The sequence below is a fragment of the Akebia trifoliata genome, chromosome 8 (genome assembly GCF_017979445.1).
Source record: "Akebia trifoliata isolate Shusen 1 chromosome 8, ASM1797944v1, whole genome shotgun sequence".
NCBI classification, from domain to species: Eukaryota; Viridiplantae; Streptophyta; class Magnoliopsida; order Ranunculales; family Lardizabalaceae; genus Akebia; species Akebia trifoliata.
Genome location: NC_141382.1, coordinates 33,330,723 through 33,344,605, shown reverse-complemented (window position 1 = coordinate 33,344,605; position 13,883 = coordinate 33,330,723). Strand labels below are relative to the sequence as shown.

Here is a 13,883-nt window from a genome sequence, read left to right as displayed (position 1 = left end):
AACGTAAGTAACATGAAATCTGTTCTCACAAAATAGTTTTTTAAAAATAAATTTAAATCCATTTTGTTAGAACGGATTAGACTTGCATGATTTATCCGTTATGTGAAAATGGACCCGAACCTACTTTTCCATAACAGAATCCGAACTCGGTGTTCTCATTCACTACCTTGGATTTCCAGTCATGAGCCTCTTTTCTTGGGTATGTTTTTTTTTTTTTTTTTTTTGGTTGTAAATGATGTATGATGAAAAGACTTAGACGATAAAAGAACACATCCCCTTTTACTTAGAGGTAAAGAGGGATAGAATCCTAAAACAAAAACTATACATCTCTGCCTTCAAGGGCTTTATAAAAGGAGAGATTACAACTCGAGCTTTATGGCCTCCAAGAGACACCAGATTTAGAACCTTAGGGATTGATACAATTTTTTGAAAAACTTGTGTCCCAAGTCTTTATTCTAATTTGTGCATGCGACTATAAGTGACTCGTGGTTACCCATTCTTCAAACCTCTATGCATACCTAAGTATACACATTTTAGGTTGGTCAATGGGTTGGATGTATTCATCTTCGTATCCGAAATAAGCGAACTTAAGTTGTGAAACTACTAAGCATCTGGGTTTTAATATTTCATAGGTAGAGGTAGTCAGTGTAACTGGCTATGCAAGCGCAAGTGCACATGTGCATTTTTTAAAAGAATGTATCAATCCCCTTACAAACATTCCACCCATAAAAGAAAGGAAAAAAGTTTTACAATCATTCCCCACACAAGAAAAAAATAAAACAAATAGATAAATAATCAAATAAGTTAGTAAACACACACAAACTATAATTTTTTTTGAAAAGTAGCCAAGAAACTATAGGTAGAATTTGCAATCTCTCCAGTGGAGTCCCCAAGTTGTAGACATGAGATGTTTATTGTGAACCTCAACACTACGTTGTTTGGAATCGTTACCATTATTTTTTAGAAATGGGTGTGAATGGGTACCCGAATTATTTATTTATTTATTTAAGAAAATCAATTTTTTGACATTTTATAGTGACTCTTATTTGTGGAAAAATGTGTGTTTTACCTAAGATCTAGGTAAAAAGGTTAGGTTAAAGAATAATGAAAGTGTTAGGAATCGCATTCTCTCTACCATAAGGTGATTACCTTTGAAACTTGGTCACTTTGAAAGTTAGTTAAAGAAAAAAAATGCATGAGATGCATGAAGAGGTGTGAGTGTGTACATAGAGTGAAAATGTACCATTTGAGAAAATAAGTTTCATGTTAGTGTAAGACATGAAAGGATATCCTATAGAAAAGGATATCCCCATGTAGTCTACACTTTTTATATTTTTATATTTTTAAAGGGATTATTTGATTGAAATCCCTTTAAAATCATAACCTCAATGCATGTATACTTAAATAGAAATGTAGTGTTTCAATCCCATCAAGACGATGACATAATTTTTCATCATGACCAAGTATGTGTGGTGTGTGTGCATTATGTACATTATGATGCTTGAAGTATTAGATGGATTAATAAGACTTCAATCTCTATCCTTTCAGCAAAACTGCCTCAAATATTTCATGACCAACATTGAAGTTATCCTATTCAGGATGAATGAGGGTTCTCCATTACATCCTAAAGGTTTTCTAAAATGAAAAACAAATAGAGGGATAGAAAGAGAACATGAAATTATTTAAAATAAACTAAATCCTAACTCACAGTCCCTTGATAGTTATGTATATAAGAACTTGTAGATTGAGAGTCTTGGCTAAGAGTTGAAGATAGGAGATGAATGAGGGTTTTGGTTTGGAAACTTGAAGATTGACAAAAGGTTGGGAGAGGGTGGCTTGAGAGTATGAGTTGTTCATAAAAAAAGAAACTATTTAGAGAGTTTTGGGAAAATTTTTGGGGATAAAGTGGTTCAACCTTAATAAAAAAGGCTCTGAATTTAGGTTATTTATTTTTATAAAATAAGGGCAAAATTTGTGAGATGAAACCCTAAAAGAATTTTTGGTCTTTGATTTTTTTGCTAAATAAAGGTGAGAGACAAAATATGTTTATAGAAAGGTGAATGAAAGAATGACATGTGTAAAGGTGATGTGGTAAGTTAAAGGCAGATCTTAGTTCATTTGTAAATAACACATAAAGTAAAGGTAGATGGAAAAGTAAGGAAAGATAGTCTTTCGAGGATTATTGGAGTAAATTACCCAAAGAATTTACTTTTGAAAAAAAAAAAAAAAAATTTAAGAATTACACATTAAGAAATGTTTCATTAAAGGAAAAAATTTGATACACCCATTAAAAAAAATAAAAGAATAAAAGAATAAAAAACTTGATAAAACTTTTTAAGAAACTAAATAAATAACAAAGTATATTAAAATCAATTAGAAATCTAAAATTTATTTAGAAGAGCTTATCTTAGTCATATCTTTGTCTGTAAGATATAAATATACTTAATGACAAAAATACTAGATATAGAATGAATTCCATTTTATTTAAGAGAAGAGTTGGTTAGAAGAGTCTAAATATTCAAACACACCTTCTTGAAAGGAAAATGAGACAGATAATAGAAGATCACCTGTTGAACCATGCCAGAAAGAACCAGTGCCCCATCCCCTATAAACATGAAAGTTCCAAATAGAATAATAAAGATTAGGCTAGTGTGAACCACCATATCCTCCCCAAGATCTCCGCCATTGTTATCTCCAATTGAAATCGAAAAATGCCTCGTCCAAGTTTATTAGGGTTTGTGTTTTTTATTGCTTTTTACAGACTCTATCTATATGAGATTACAATTTTACCCACCAACCCCCTTTCATATGGAAAAAGACATAAATAACCTTAAGTTAACTCATTATTTTGGAGTTGTAATCTTCTCCTCTTATGGTCCTTACAAATTTTTTAGCTTTCTTTGATAAGTATTTTGGAAATTTCCCAAAAAATGTGTCAAAGAAACAAAAAAGAAATTCGTCAAAAAACAATTTTAGGAAAAATAGTTTTTCGAAATTGTGTTTTAGTAAAATAATATTTTTTTATTTGTTTTCCATATAAAAAAATGATGGAAAATATTATTTTCCATAAAAAAATTTGAAATTTTTTCATAAAAAGTTATATTACTAAAAAAAATTAATTATTTTCTTTTGTTTCAACATTGCAAGATAATAACATGCATAAACTAGCTCAGGATCAAGGATGCAAAACCTTCAACCGTGCTTCTGAAAATGCATTGATGATGGCATTTGTACACATCAAAATTGCAAACGAGTCCCTACATATTTCATAAATAGCAAGAGGGTTCCTAGAAGTCGTAAATAGCCCACACATCAAAATCAGAACCACTCCCAAGAAGTAGACCTCCTACGACCTGATTTTGGATTTTTGAGATAAAATTCATGGTTCGAGCAAGTCCAATGATTCATGCTAGATATTGGGCTTATCCCAGTAAAACAGTTTAGCCTTTCATCAAACCAATAAACCTACCCAAATGGTCGGTTCAATAATCCAATAGCTTGAAAAATGGCCCTATACAAAAATATATAGGTGGATCCCACAATAAGTCCATAAAATCACAAAAAATGGAGCTGAGTCAGTTTGACCGTTAGACCAATTCGGTAAACCTATTAAGTTAGGGGCATATAGTTAGAAGGTCAATCCACCCAAGTCTATAAATAACAATGCTTAGGCCATTTGGGATGATCATAGATCATTTCTCTCAAGAAGAGCTTGGACTCTAGTGTCTAAAGAAGATCAACTTTACAACCTCTTCTCAAAAAACCGAACAACATTTAAAAGAGAACAACCTCGAAAGCCCTTTTTCCAAAGTTAAAGCTTCATTCAAAGAAGATTAAGTTTACAAGACCTTCTCTAGAATAAAAGTTTCCTTCTCAACTAATCAAGTGTGGAACATGAGGGTAAAAATCTACACAAAGCCTTCAGAAAAGATCAAGCCTAAAGGCTCTTCATTGGAATAAAAGTACCCTTCTCAGTCAATCAAGGGCAAAGCCTAGAAACAAATTTTAACCATGTGGGATCCTAACGACTTCAGATTGCCAACAACAAGAGCGGCCAGCAAAGGATGCTCAACAATTCAACAAAAAAAGATGAAGGAGAATGTTGATGTTTGCAAACTTTTAATATTTATCTTTTTCTAAGAACATTGAAGTACTACCATGCTGGAGATCATCATTATTGATGTATTATCATGGAAATCACCAACCCCTTACTTGCTTAGCAAAGTAAACTTTCACCTTAAAACTATCAGAGTCTACATGATTGAGAGAAATTTTTTAAATTTAGCTTGGCATTTATTTTATGAGGAAACTTGTTAGTTAAACCATTACTTCCATGTCTAACCAGTTCTTACCCCTTCACTAGTCAAGTGTGTTCACGGTGACTCGATGTCCCCTCCTCTTATGTAAACATAATGGGATTCAATCAGAACATTTCTTTAGGTGTTTTGGACGCATGGGTAGCAGAAAATTATCGAAATTACTATGAAAATAACCATGATAGAAAATAACCTACAGTGTCAATATTCTTTCAAAAACATAGACTAATTCATCAAATCCCATTTCTTCTTAAATACTAATAGTGGGTAACTTCAAAATCCGAGAGGGCCTCATAGATCGCGTCTCTCTGACAAAGCATTTAGGTATTGGTAAAACATAAAAAAAAAACTCAACAATAGTCATCAAAATTAACAAACACTTAGTATGAACTTCAAATGATTTTCCAATAAGGAGAAACATCTAATTATACGAGTCAGAGACTAAGTCAATTTTATCGTAAAATATTTTGATTTTCATTACAATTCAACAGTGTATTTTGAGAGCTTTGAGCAACCCTAGAATCTTCTAAAATTGGAGTTTCAATCATATATTGATGTTTATTTGAGAGATTCCTTTAGACATCCTAAACCAGATTAAATTGGTGATTTGCTCGTGGAATTGAATATGCGGTTCGTGGAATCAGATCATGTTGATGATCAAGGCTATAAGAGTGGAGCAGGAAATTGGATCGTAGAGTTCTGCTAAGGGCATGTTGAAGCAAGAAGTTTGTAGATCATGGATTTGAGTTTGTCACTCATTTTGTGTGTGGGTTACTTTTGTAAACTCATAATTCCATAGTGAATTGTTCTGGACAAGCTCCTGTGGTTTTTTAGAAGGGTTCTCCATGTAAAAACAATTTTGTGTCGTGATTGCATTATATTTTAGTTTATTTATGGTATTTATTTTTACCTATTAGATTAGATTAATTGAATAAATTAATCTAATTGATTTATGTAATTATCATTTAAAGACAATTTTACAATGAATTCCCCGTTATATGAGAGAAGTGTCAGTTAGAAAAACCTAAACATTAGAAAACTCACTTCTTAAAGGGAAATGAGAAAGATAATAGAAGATCACCCAATGAACCATGCTGGAAAGAACCGTTGTTCCATATATCTCTTGTAAACATGGAAATTCCAAATGGAATGGTAAAAATCCGACTAGTTTGAGGCTGCCATATCCTCCCCAAGATCTACATTGCTGTCTTCAATCGAAATTCTCAAATGCATTGTCTAGGGTTAGGATGTGCGCTTTTTATTTTTTGCCTCCTCAAAATCATAAATGAGTGTTACGGGCTCCATCCATATGAGATTACAATTTAAACTACTCTCCACATCCAAAACGACATAAGTAACCTTAACAATAACCCTTTATTTTGGGAGTTGTAATCTTCTACTCTTCAGGTCCTTGGCAAATTTGTTAGGTTTCTCTAGTAATTATTTTGGAATTTTCTCAAAAAGGGATAAAAATGTGTCAAAGAAACAAAAATCAATTTTGTTTTCACGAAAAATGGATTTCAAAAGATATCTTTCATTATTAAAATAAATTTTTTAAAACGTTCTCATATTAAAAATGTTTTCATGAAAACAATTTATTTTCAATAAAAAAATTAAAATTTTTTAATATAAAAAACATTTAATTGAAATTGTTTTTCGTAAAAACTATTATTACTAAAAAGTATATTTAAATATTTTCTTTTGTTATAGGATTGCAAGATAATGACATGCATAAACTGACTCAAGATTAAAGACGCACATCTCGAGGAGGGGGTATTTATAAGCTTCGAAAATTGTAAAATGGATTAACCCGTCACCGGTCCAATAAACGCACCCAAATGAACAGGTTCAGTAATCAAATAACCTGACCATGGGCCCTACACCTAAGTAGATAAGTGAAGTCCGCCAAAAGTCCAAATCCATTAAATTAGGGGCTTATAGTTTAACGCTTTGTTTGGATTGAGGGAAGGGGAGGGAAGAGAAACTCATTAAGGGAAGGGAAGGGAAAGGAAGGTTCTCTTCATCCTGTTTGGATTGAAAGAGAAGAGAAAAGAAAAAAATCAACTTTCTTCTGTTTGGTTAGGATTCATAAGAGAAGAGAAGAGAAATTATTATTGTCAAATAACTATTATACCCTTCTTAGTAAAAAACAAAATTCTACTTGTACAATTCTTCTTATACAATGATACAAACCTTTTCCCTATTATCAAACTTAAGAAATACAAGATTGTATATCATGAGAGCTTACATTTTCACCAATGTTTTAAAAATCAAATTGATTCCCTGGTTCAATTTGGTTGGACAGATGTATGTTTTTATTAAAAAAACCCAATGTTTTAAAAATTAAATTGATTCCGTAGTTCAATTTGGTTGGACAGATGTATGTTTTTATTAAAAAAACTAAAAATACTTGTTCATCTCATTGACTCAAAATCCAAGTCATTTGACACACTAAAATATGCAAATCTGAGATTAAAGACATGGTCCTAGACATTTAAGCCTACAATGATGGACCTTTTCAAGTTTCTTACAATTTTTAGCTCTCTCAAAATGTTGAAGTAAGCTATCAACTTCCCAACAGTTACTAGCACACATCATCTGTAACCAAATTCAAGCAGATTATATAATTATAACAATTTATTAAGTCATTTATTTTCGATCAATTACTAGTGAGAGTGGATAACATTGATTAGAAAGGCTCATTTTTTTATTATTAATATCGTAAAGTTATAATGTTTTTCTAGACTATTTTGATCTAGATTAATTGTTCTTGTTCGACTAGCGCTAATAGGGGATATTCCATACTAAATATTTATAAAGTCTCAAAAAAAATTTCTTCCATCCCCATATAAAACATAGTAGTTGAGCTTAGTTAAGAACCTTGAGAAGTTGAAGACAAGATCTACTGTCAATAAAAGCTTGAAGGGCCAAATGGTTGGGAGTTTGATCTTTGAATTAATTTGCTTAACCTTTCCAAGCTAGATGTTTGACTCAAACCCTTATCCTTAGTTGTTTGTTAACAAATGAGGTCAGGTTGTTGGGTGTGGCATGGTTCATTGTTGACTCCTCATGTGTTACTATTTGGTGGCATTTTTTAAGGTTATTATAGCCATTTATTTTGATAAAAGGATAGTCATATATAGTAGTCAAATTACATAAAGGATGTTATGTTTCAGGTCGCAATATGGTTTCCATACATAGATGTTAGGCAGCCATCTTCAAGTTCTCCTAGGACTGTTTGGACCAACTCATGATGAACATCACAATTAAACCAGTATGATCAGTGGAGGATTTGCTTTTCTTTGTCAAGGAGCCAAAAAAAAAAAAATGTACATTACCACAATTATTGGTCTCTACCCAACAGATCCCTCAAGCTTCAAACTCATGAGCTCGTTCACTTCATAACTGAACTCGGCAGGAAACTTGTTGAAGACAAGGGCTTTGACTGCCTTCTCGTGATCAATGCCCCTTTGCTGAAAGTAGAATAGCTGATCTTCACTAATTTTTGAGGTGCTAGCTTCATGAAGAATAAAAAATAACCAAAAATGCTGTATAAGCTTCTACATCTATTAAAATTAGGCATATAACTAGGTCATGAAACAATAGCATTATACATTTATCTACTTCTAATTGCAAATTCTAGCTGATAACAACATGTTTGCAACAAGAAGAAAACATTGATAGAACTCCCATACCCAGTTAGAATAAGATTTACATTATGAGGGTTCCAATCAAAATAGTGAAGATCAGCATTATGAGCTTTCTCGACCTGCCCACCCAAGATAAATAACACCCAAAGAACATCAGAATCAAAAGAGGCATTGCCTAATAGACAATTGTGCATATCAGGAAAGAGAAACTTTTATTAAACGTTACCAAGGTTAACTACATGAAAAAATACAAGAGAAAAATGGGGGGAGAAAGAAAAAAAGGGGTAACAACTTAAGATTTAAATAATGTCTGAGATACTCGTCTGATGTTATCATTGTCATAGTCAATCCTTGTCAGCGCTGCAGTAAAAGAACTTTCATGGCACAACAGAAACATCGTTCAAATTAAGACAACATATACGATTCAAAATAAGACCTGCACTATAAACACTTACTTCCTAAACAAGAGAATGATCACAACTCTGTAACTTAACATGGATATGGTGCCAGACACCAACATAAGAAACTGATATTCCAATACACCAGCACGGTTTGTTCCATGTCTATGAGAGATTTTTAAATAAGTAATTTCATATAGTATACAACTTAATGGCACATAACCTTGATCGTTGGATTAGAGCCAGTTCGAGCATCCCATAGAATAAGGCAAGAACCATCTCCCACGCTGCAAAACTCCTGTGCACTTCAGAACAATAATAATAGAAAAGGCAAGTGTTAGCCAGTGAATGAGTATTATACCAGATACAAGCTTTCAAATTCTTGCTGCCAAAAATTAGAAAGGAAGAAAAAGAAGGCTGTTATTGGCACCCCAACTTTTACTTATTACATCCCAATTTCTTTAGTTATTTATCACACCCCAATTAAAGATTAAGACACACTATTCAAACATACAAAGGATTGGCTCAAGTTATTATCTCAACATTATAACACTCATTCAAATAATTTCAGTAGTTGCTTACAACTAGGATTAGGCCTATATAAAATCCAAAACCTAAAAATACAAATCTAACAAAAAAAAATGAGAGCTCCTAATGGCACCCCAACTTTTACTTATTCTCAACCATTCATTTTTTTAATTGGGGTACAATGAGTAAAAGTTGAGGTGCCAACAACAGCTCTCAAGAAAAACTAGGAAATTTGATATGGATTCTTCTTTGTCCTCCACAAACTTCTTTCCAAGAAATGTGAACTACTACATAAATGAAATGTTCAAATAGATGACCGATCATAAGAAGTAGAGGACAACCATGAAAATTAGTAAGGGTCCTATGCTCAAAATGTTCGACTATGATCATGATAGTTACCTTGAAGGACAGAACTGCACATCTTCAACAGTATCCTCATGCCCATGGTAGACACCACGAGGTCCAACAGAAGAGCTATCTGCAGCTTTATCACCACCAACCTTTGATGTTTGTTTACTCCCAGAACCTGGGGATTTGGAGGACTCTGGATCTGTGGTTGAAGTGGAGATATGATCCTGTATACTCCACAAAACAACTGACTTGTCTTTCCTTGGCATAAGAGCACTGTCAATCAAAATAACGTCCGAGGAAAAAAGCAAATATCAAATGCTAAGGCAGGAAGAAAGACAATCAATTTTGCCAAAATCAGTAACATGCACCGGTTAATTATCAAAGCCCTAGCATGATAATTTATTCAGGACAATCAAACCAATTGCCAAAATCATAATTTATAACCATGGTTATGCTAGTCATGTACAAAACAACTCTACAATATGATATCAACTGTAAGAAATTGTACAAAATGTATATAGATTGATAGAGATGTTGGGAGGTGGCATATCACTAGTTTTCAATTTTCTCCATGACTGGTTTCTAAGACATAATCCCGCATGAGTTTTGTGTTGGATTCATTAACCATCTGCAAAAATACCAAGAATCCATACAATAGGAACAATGGTATAATTTAAAACTTACAAAAAGAAATAACAGAGAAGCATAAGAAAAGGAAAGAATTTATAGACCTTAAAAGCTAGCTTCTTCAAGTTGTCCCACTCAAAATCATTTTTACAATAAGCTGATTGAACCTGGATTGAAATCACACAAATATGTAGATCATCTAAGACTTACTGTCATGGAAAAGATTAACAAACCAGTTTCTCAATTTATTCTAAATACGTGTTCTTACCTCTAAAATGCGCATGGCTATGATGTGAGGGGCCAATAAAGTAATCCCCATGGATTCAGCCACAAGACAAAACACAAACACTTAGGAGTCATTCCTTCAATAATAACAATACAAATACCAACCGCGAATTGGAAATCAAAATAAAAAAACGATGTAAGTCTTTAACGGGATTCTTCAGGAAAAGCGGAAAAACTTTATTTCTTTCAGTGAGGTTGTTAATGTGATTTCTATGTCAACTTGTCCTGGTTGATAAAAATAATGCTCAAAGTGCCCAATGATCCTTCTATAACACAGTATACACAATTTATCAATCTCAAAGTGTATGTTAAAGAAGCACTAAATGAACAAAAACCGGAAAATTTGATAAAAGATCACTAAAATATACTTTAACTCCTAGTCATTAGTTCATATGTTTGTCTATAATAACATGTATACATGCAAGCAAAAACCCAAATCAAAACTGATAACATCTCATCTAAATTATGCAAGGAAACAGGAACCCATGACCATAATACAAGATTTCTTTAGTTATTCTATCTCAACATACCTAGGCCTTTACACCTTGAAGACTCTTGCATCAAATCTGCCCAAAAGTTGTCTCCGTCGTTCAATGAGTTTCTACTGATTTTAGTTCTCTTTGGTATAAATGACAAGTTGATTTTTAATCCTTGACAATTTGGAAGGACTGCAAACACACAAGTAAAGACAATCTTAAATATCAATGAACAAATTGAGTTGATAAACATGAAATAGAAACTGAGCTAGAAATCTAACAAGATGTTGAACATAGACCAAATTGTAGACAAACAAATATTTAACCGACGGTTCAAAACTAATAAACAAAGATCAAGGCAATCGAGTTATATCTAGAGGATCACTACACAAAATAGATATAGTTAACGTTTAACAGTTATTGATCGGGCGCAATCCAATGGGCAAGATGACTTCAAAATCAAAAAACCATATTTACTTAATAACTTTACAAAATTGTTAATACCTCTCTGTGCGATCTCTTTCAACTCAACCTCTCGCTACAACTCTCTCTCTCTCTCTCTCTCTCTCTCTCTATCACTCTCATATTCTCCATCTCCCACATGCCGAGATATTTCGAAACTATATGAAACTTTAAACCATGGTACAGACTAAATCATTTAATGGTCTCAAAAGGCATGGCTTGGTAACTATGATCCAGATTCATCATTTTCTTTAGTAATCTTCTTTGAACTGTTTTGTCATCTAATAAAATTAGATAATATTTGCAGATTAGCTCAAATAAAATCCAAAAACCAAAATTCTCCAATCAAATAAAACTCAAAAACCTTCCATCTAAACTACTTGTGATACAACATTCCTAACCAAAGTGGAAAATTTCAAATCATAGAGTTATCTGACAGAACTCTCCTCTTATAAATTTCTCCAAGCCAAGCAAAACCTAAATTCGGTAAAACTAGACTACATAAAACTCATAAAAATTCTCAATTTACAGCGACAATCAAACTAAGTAAAACTAGCTTCTAATTAGAAAGAACAATAACCATTTAAATTCTCGAAGAAAAATTCAAGCCAAAAGAAAACTCAAACAAAATCCAAATTCGGATTGTCTCCTGAGTTTCTCAATAGATGTCTTCACCTTCCACATAATGCACATGATTTCCGATTCTCTGAACTAATAATTAACCTCTAATTCACAATAACTGTAAAATCGAAGAACTTCAAACAATTCTATTATTATAAGAAACAAACCTTGTCGCCTCTTTCAATATACTTCACAGCAAAAAGCTCTTTGGTCTGCTTATCTCACATCAACCTCGCCACACCAAAATTACCTCTTGACGACCTTGAGATCGAAGATGATGACTTCCCACTGTTATTAAAAAAAAACAGAGCGTGTGAAGATTTTTGAAAAAAGAAGAAGAAGAGAAAGGTGTGTGGGGTTGAAGAAGAGAGAGGTGTGACGTTGAAGAGGGTTTCTTGAAGAAAACCAGAAGAATGAGAGAGAGAGAGAGGTTGTCTCCTACTCGAGTTCGAGTTCGAGTTCGGCTCTTCGTTCTGTACACCTCTAGGTTTCTGAAATCAAGTTCAGATGTTTTATTACTTGGGGTGTAAAGAGTAATAAAAGGCCTGTCAATATAAATAAGTTTTGGAAATTTAAAAAAAAATGAGGGCAAATTTGGAATTAAAAAGGTGCTCTCTTCCCTTCCCTCCTCGTTACTCCGATTTTGGGGGGAACAAAATTCGACACTTTTTCCCTTCTCTTCCCTCCGTTTTTCTTCTCTTCCCTCCTTACTTAACAATCCAAACAGGAGAAAGGAAGAGAAAATAACATATTTTCTCTTCCCTTCCCTCCCTTTCCCTCAATCCAAACACAGTGTTAAAGAAGCAGCAGCTCACAGGCCCTTTTTCCAAAGTTAAAGCATCATCATTTAGAGAAGATCAAGCTTATAAGCCATTCTCTAGAATAAAAACTTCCTTCTCAACTAATCAAGTGCGAAGCCTAAGGGAACAAAATTCACACCAAACCTTCAGAAAAGATCATGCCTGAAAGCCCTTATTTAGAATCAAAGTGTAGAAATCTAATTTTATTGAGAATTCTTGGATAAATCTTACAAAAGTCTCGATAAGGTATTTATAGACATCAACCAAGATATATGAAAACTACTTAATATAAATATTCTAGATATCCCAATTGATATATTCTAAATATCAATATATATTCTAGAATATCCTTCATCACTACCTTCCATTTGTGATGAGATATACTAACAATGATACAGTGTATGTCATGCATCTTAATACAGTACATCTTATTCTCTAACATATGAAGGATATTCTAGAATATATATTGATATTTAGAATATATCAATTGGGATATTCTAGAATATTTATATTAGGTAGTTTTCATATATCTTGGTTGATGTAATGTCTATAAATACCTTATCGGGGCTTTTGTAAGATTTATCCAAGAAATCTCAATAAATTAAGTATTTCTACATGGTATCAGAGCTCAAGCTTCGCTGAGCACATCAATTTTGGTGCGTCGTTCTTCAGTGATGACATCATCACCATCACCTAATCTTAATCATTTTGTTTACTTTATTAGTATTTTTTTTCAATAAAAATATAATCTTTCTCTATGTTCCAGACCTATATATCTTTTATTTTATTCTTTGTTATTATTTTAGGTTTTTAATTTTTCCAATAAAAATCACAACTCCTTTTATATCTCTACAAATCTCACAATTTCACACATTCATGTTACACGATCATTTTTTTTTCCTATCTAAAATCTCTCCAACGAGAATTCTTTCATTTAAATGCCACAATCCTACTTTTTATGCTTCTAGAAGAGATCATGACAGATCTGGTCTAATAAGTCATCGGCTCCGACAGACTCAAAAAGAGCGAGATGCGATAGTAATGGACTTCATAAACAGATGGTGACCACCAACAAGCATGATTGACACTTCGACGATCAATGAACATATCTATTAATGAGATCAAACAATTATTCAAAAAAATCAATTGCATATTCCTTTTTCAAAGGACTATGCAATTGCGGGAAGATGTTAGAGATTAAGATGCACTGTATTAAGATGCATGAGATACATTGTATCATTGTTAGTGTATCTCATCACAAATGGAAGGTTATGATGAAGGATATTCTAGAATATATATTGATATTTAGAATATATCAATTGGGATATTCTAGAGTATTTATATTAGATAGTTTTCATATATCTTGGTT

At 32.7% G+C, this 13,883-nt stretch overlaps 1 protein-coding gene across 6 annotated transcripts; it reads right to left on the bottom strand.

Moving 5' to 3' along the window:
- Positions 1-6,978: 6,978 nt before the first annotated feature.
- On the bottom strand, positions 6,979-12,208 carry LOC147396559 (WD-40 repeat-containing protein MSI4-like). 6 transcript variants are annotated; one of them, XM_086451896.1, is made up of 10 exons: positions 12,095-12,201; positions 11,882-12,002; positions 10,686-10,823; positions 10,139-10,155; positions 9,975-10,037; positions 9,797-9,871; positions 9,292-9,516; positions 8,588-8,669; positions 8,012-8,085; positions 6,981-7,829 (listed from the first exon to the last, which is right to left on the bottom strand). In XM_086451896.1, exons 6-10 carry the CDS (start codon positions 9,814-9,816, stop codon positions 7,670-7,672), a joined length of 561 nt encoding a protein of 186 aa, XP_086308022.1. In that variant the 5' UTR covers positions 9,817-9,871; positions 9,975-10,037; positions 10,139-10,155; positions 10,686-10,823; positions 11,882-12,002; positions 12,095-12,201; the 3' UTR covers positions 6,981-7,669. The 6 variants fall into 6 exon arrangements, with proteins under 6 accessions (XP_086308024.1, XP_086308022.1, XP_086308021.1 ...); XM_086451895.1 differs by having other exon boundaries at positions 11,882-12,207; XM_086451900.1 differs by having other exon boundaries at positions 7,727-7,833; positions 11,882-12,206.
- Between the last annotated feature and the right edge of the window lie 1,675 nt (positions 12,209-13,883).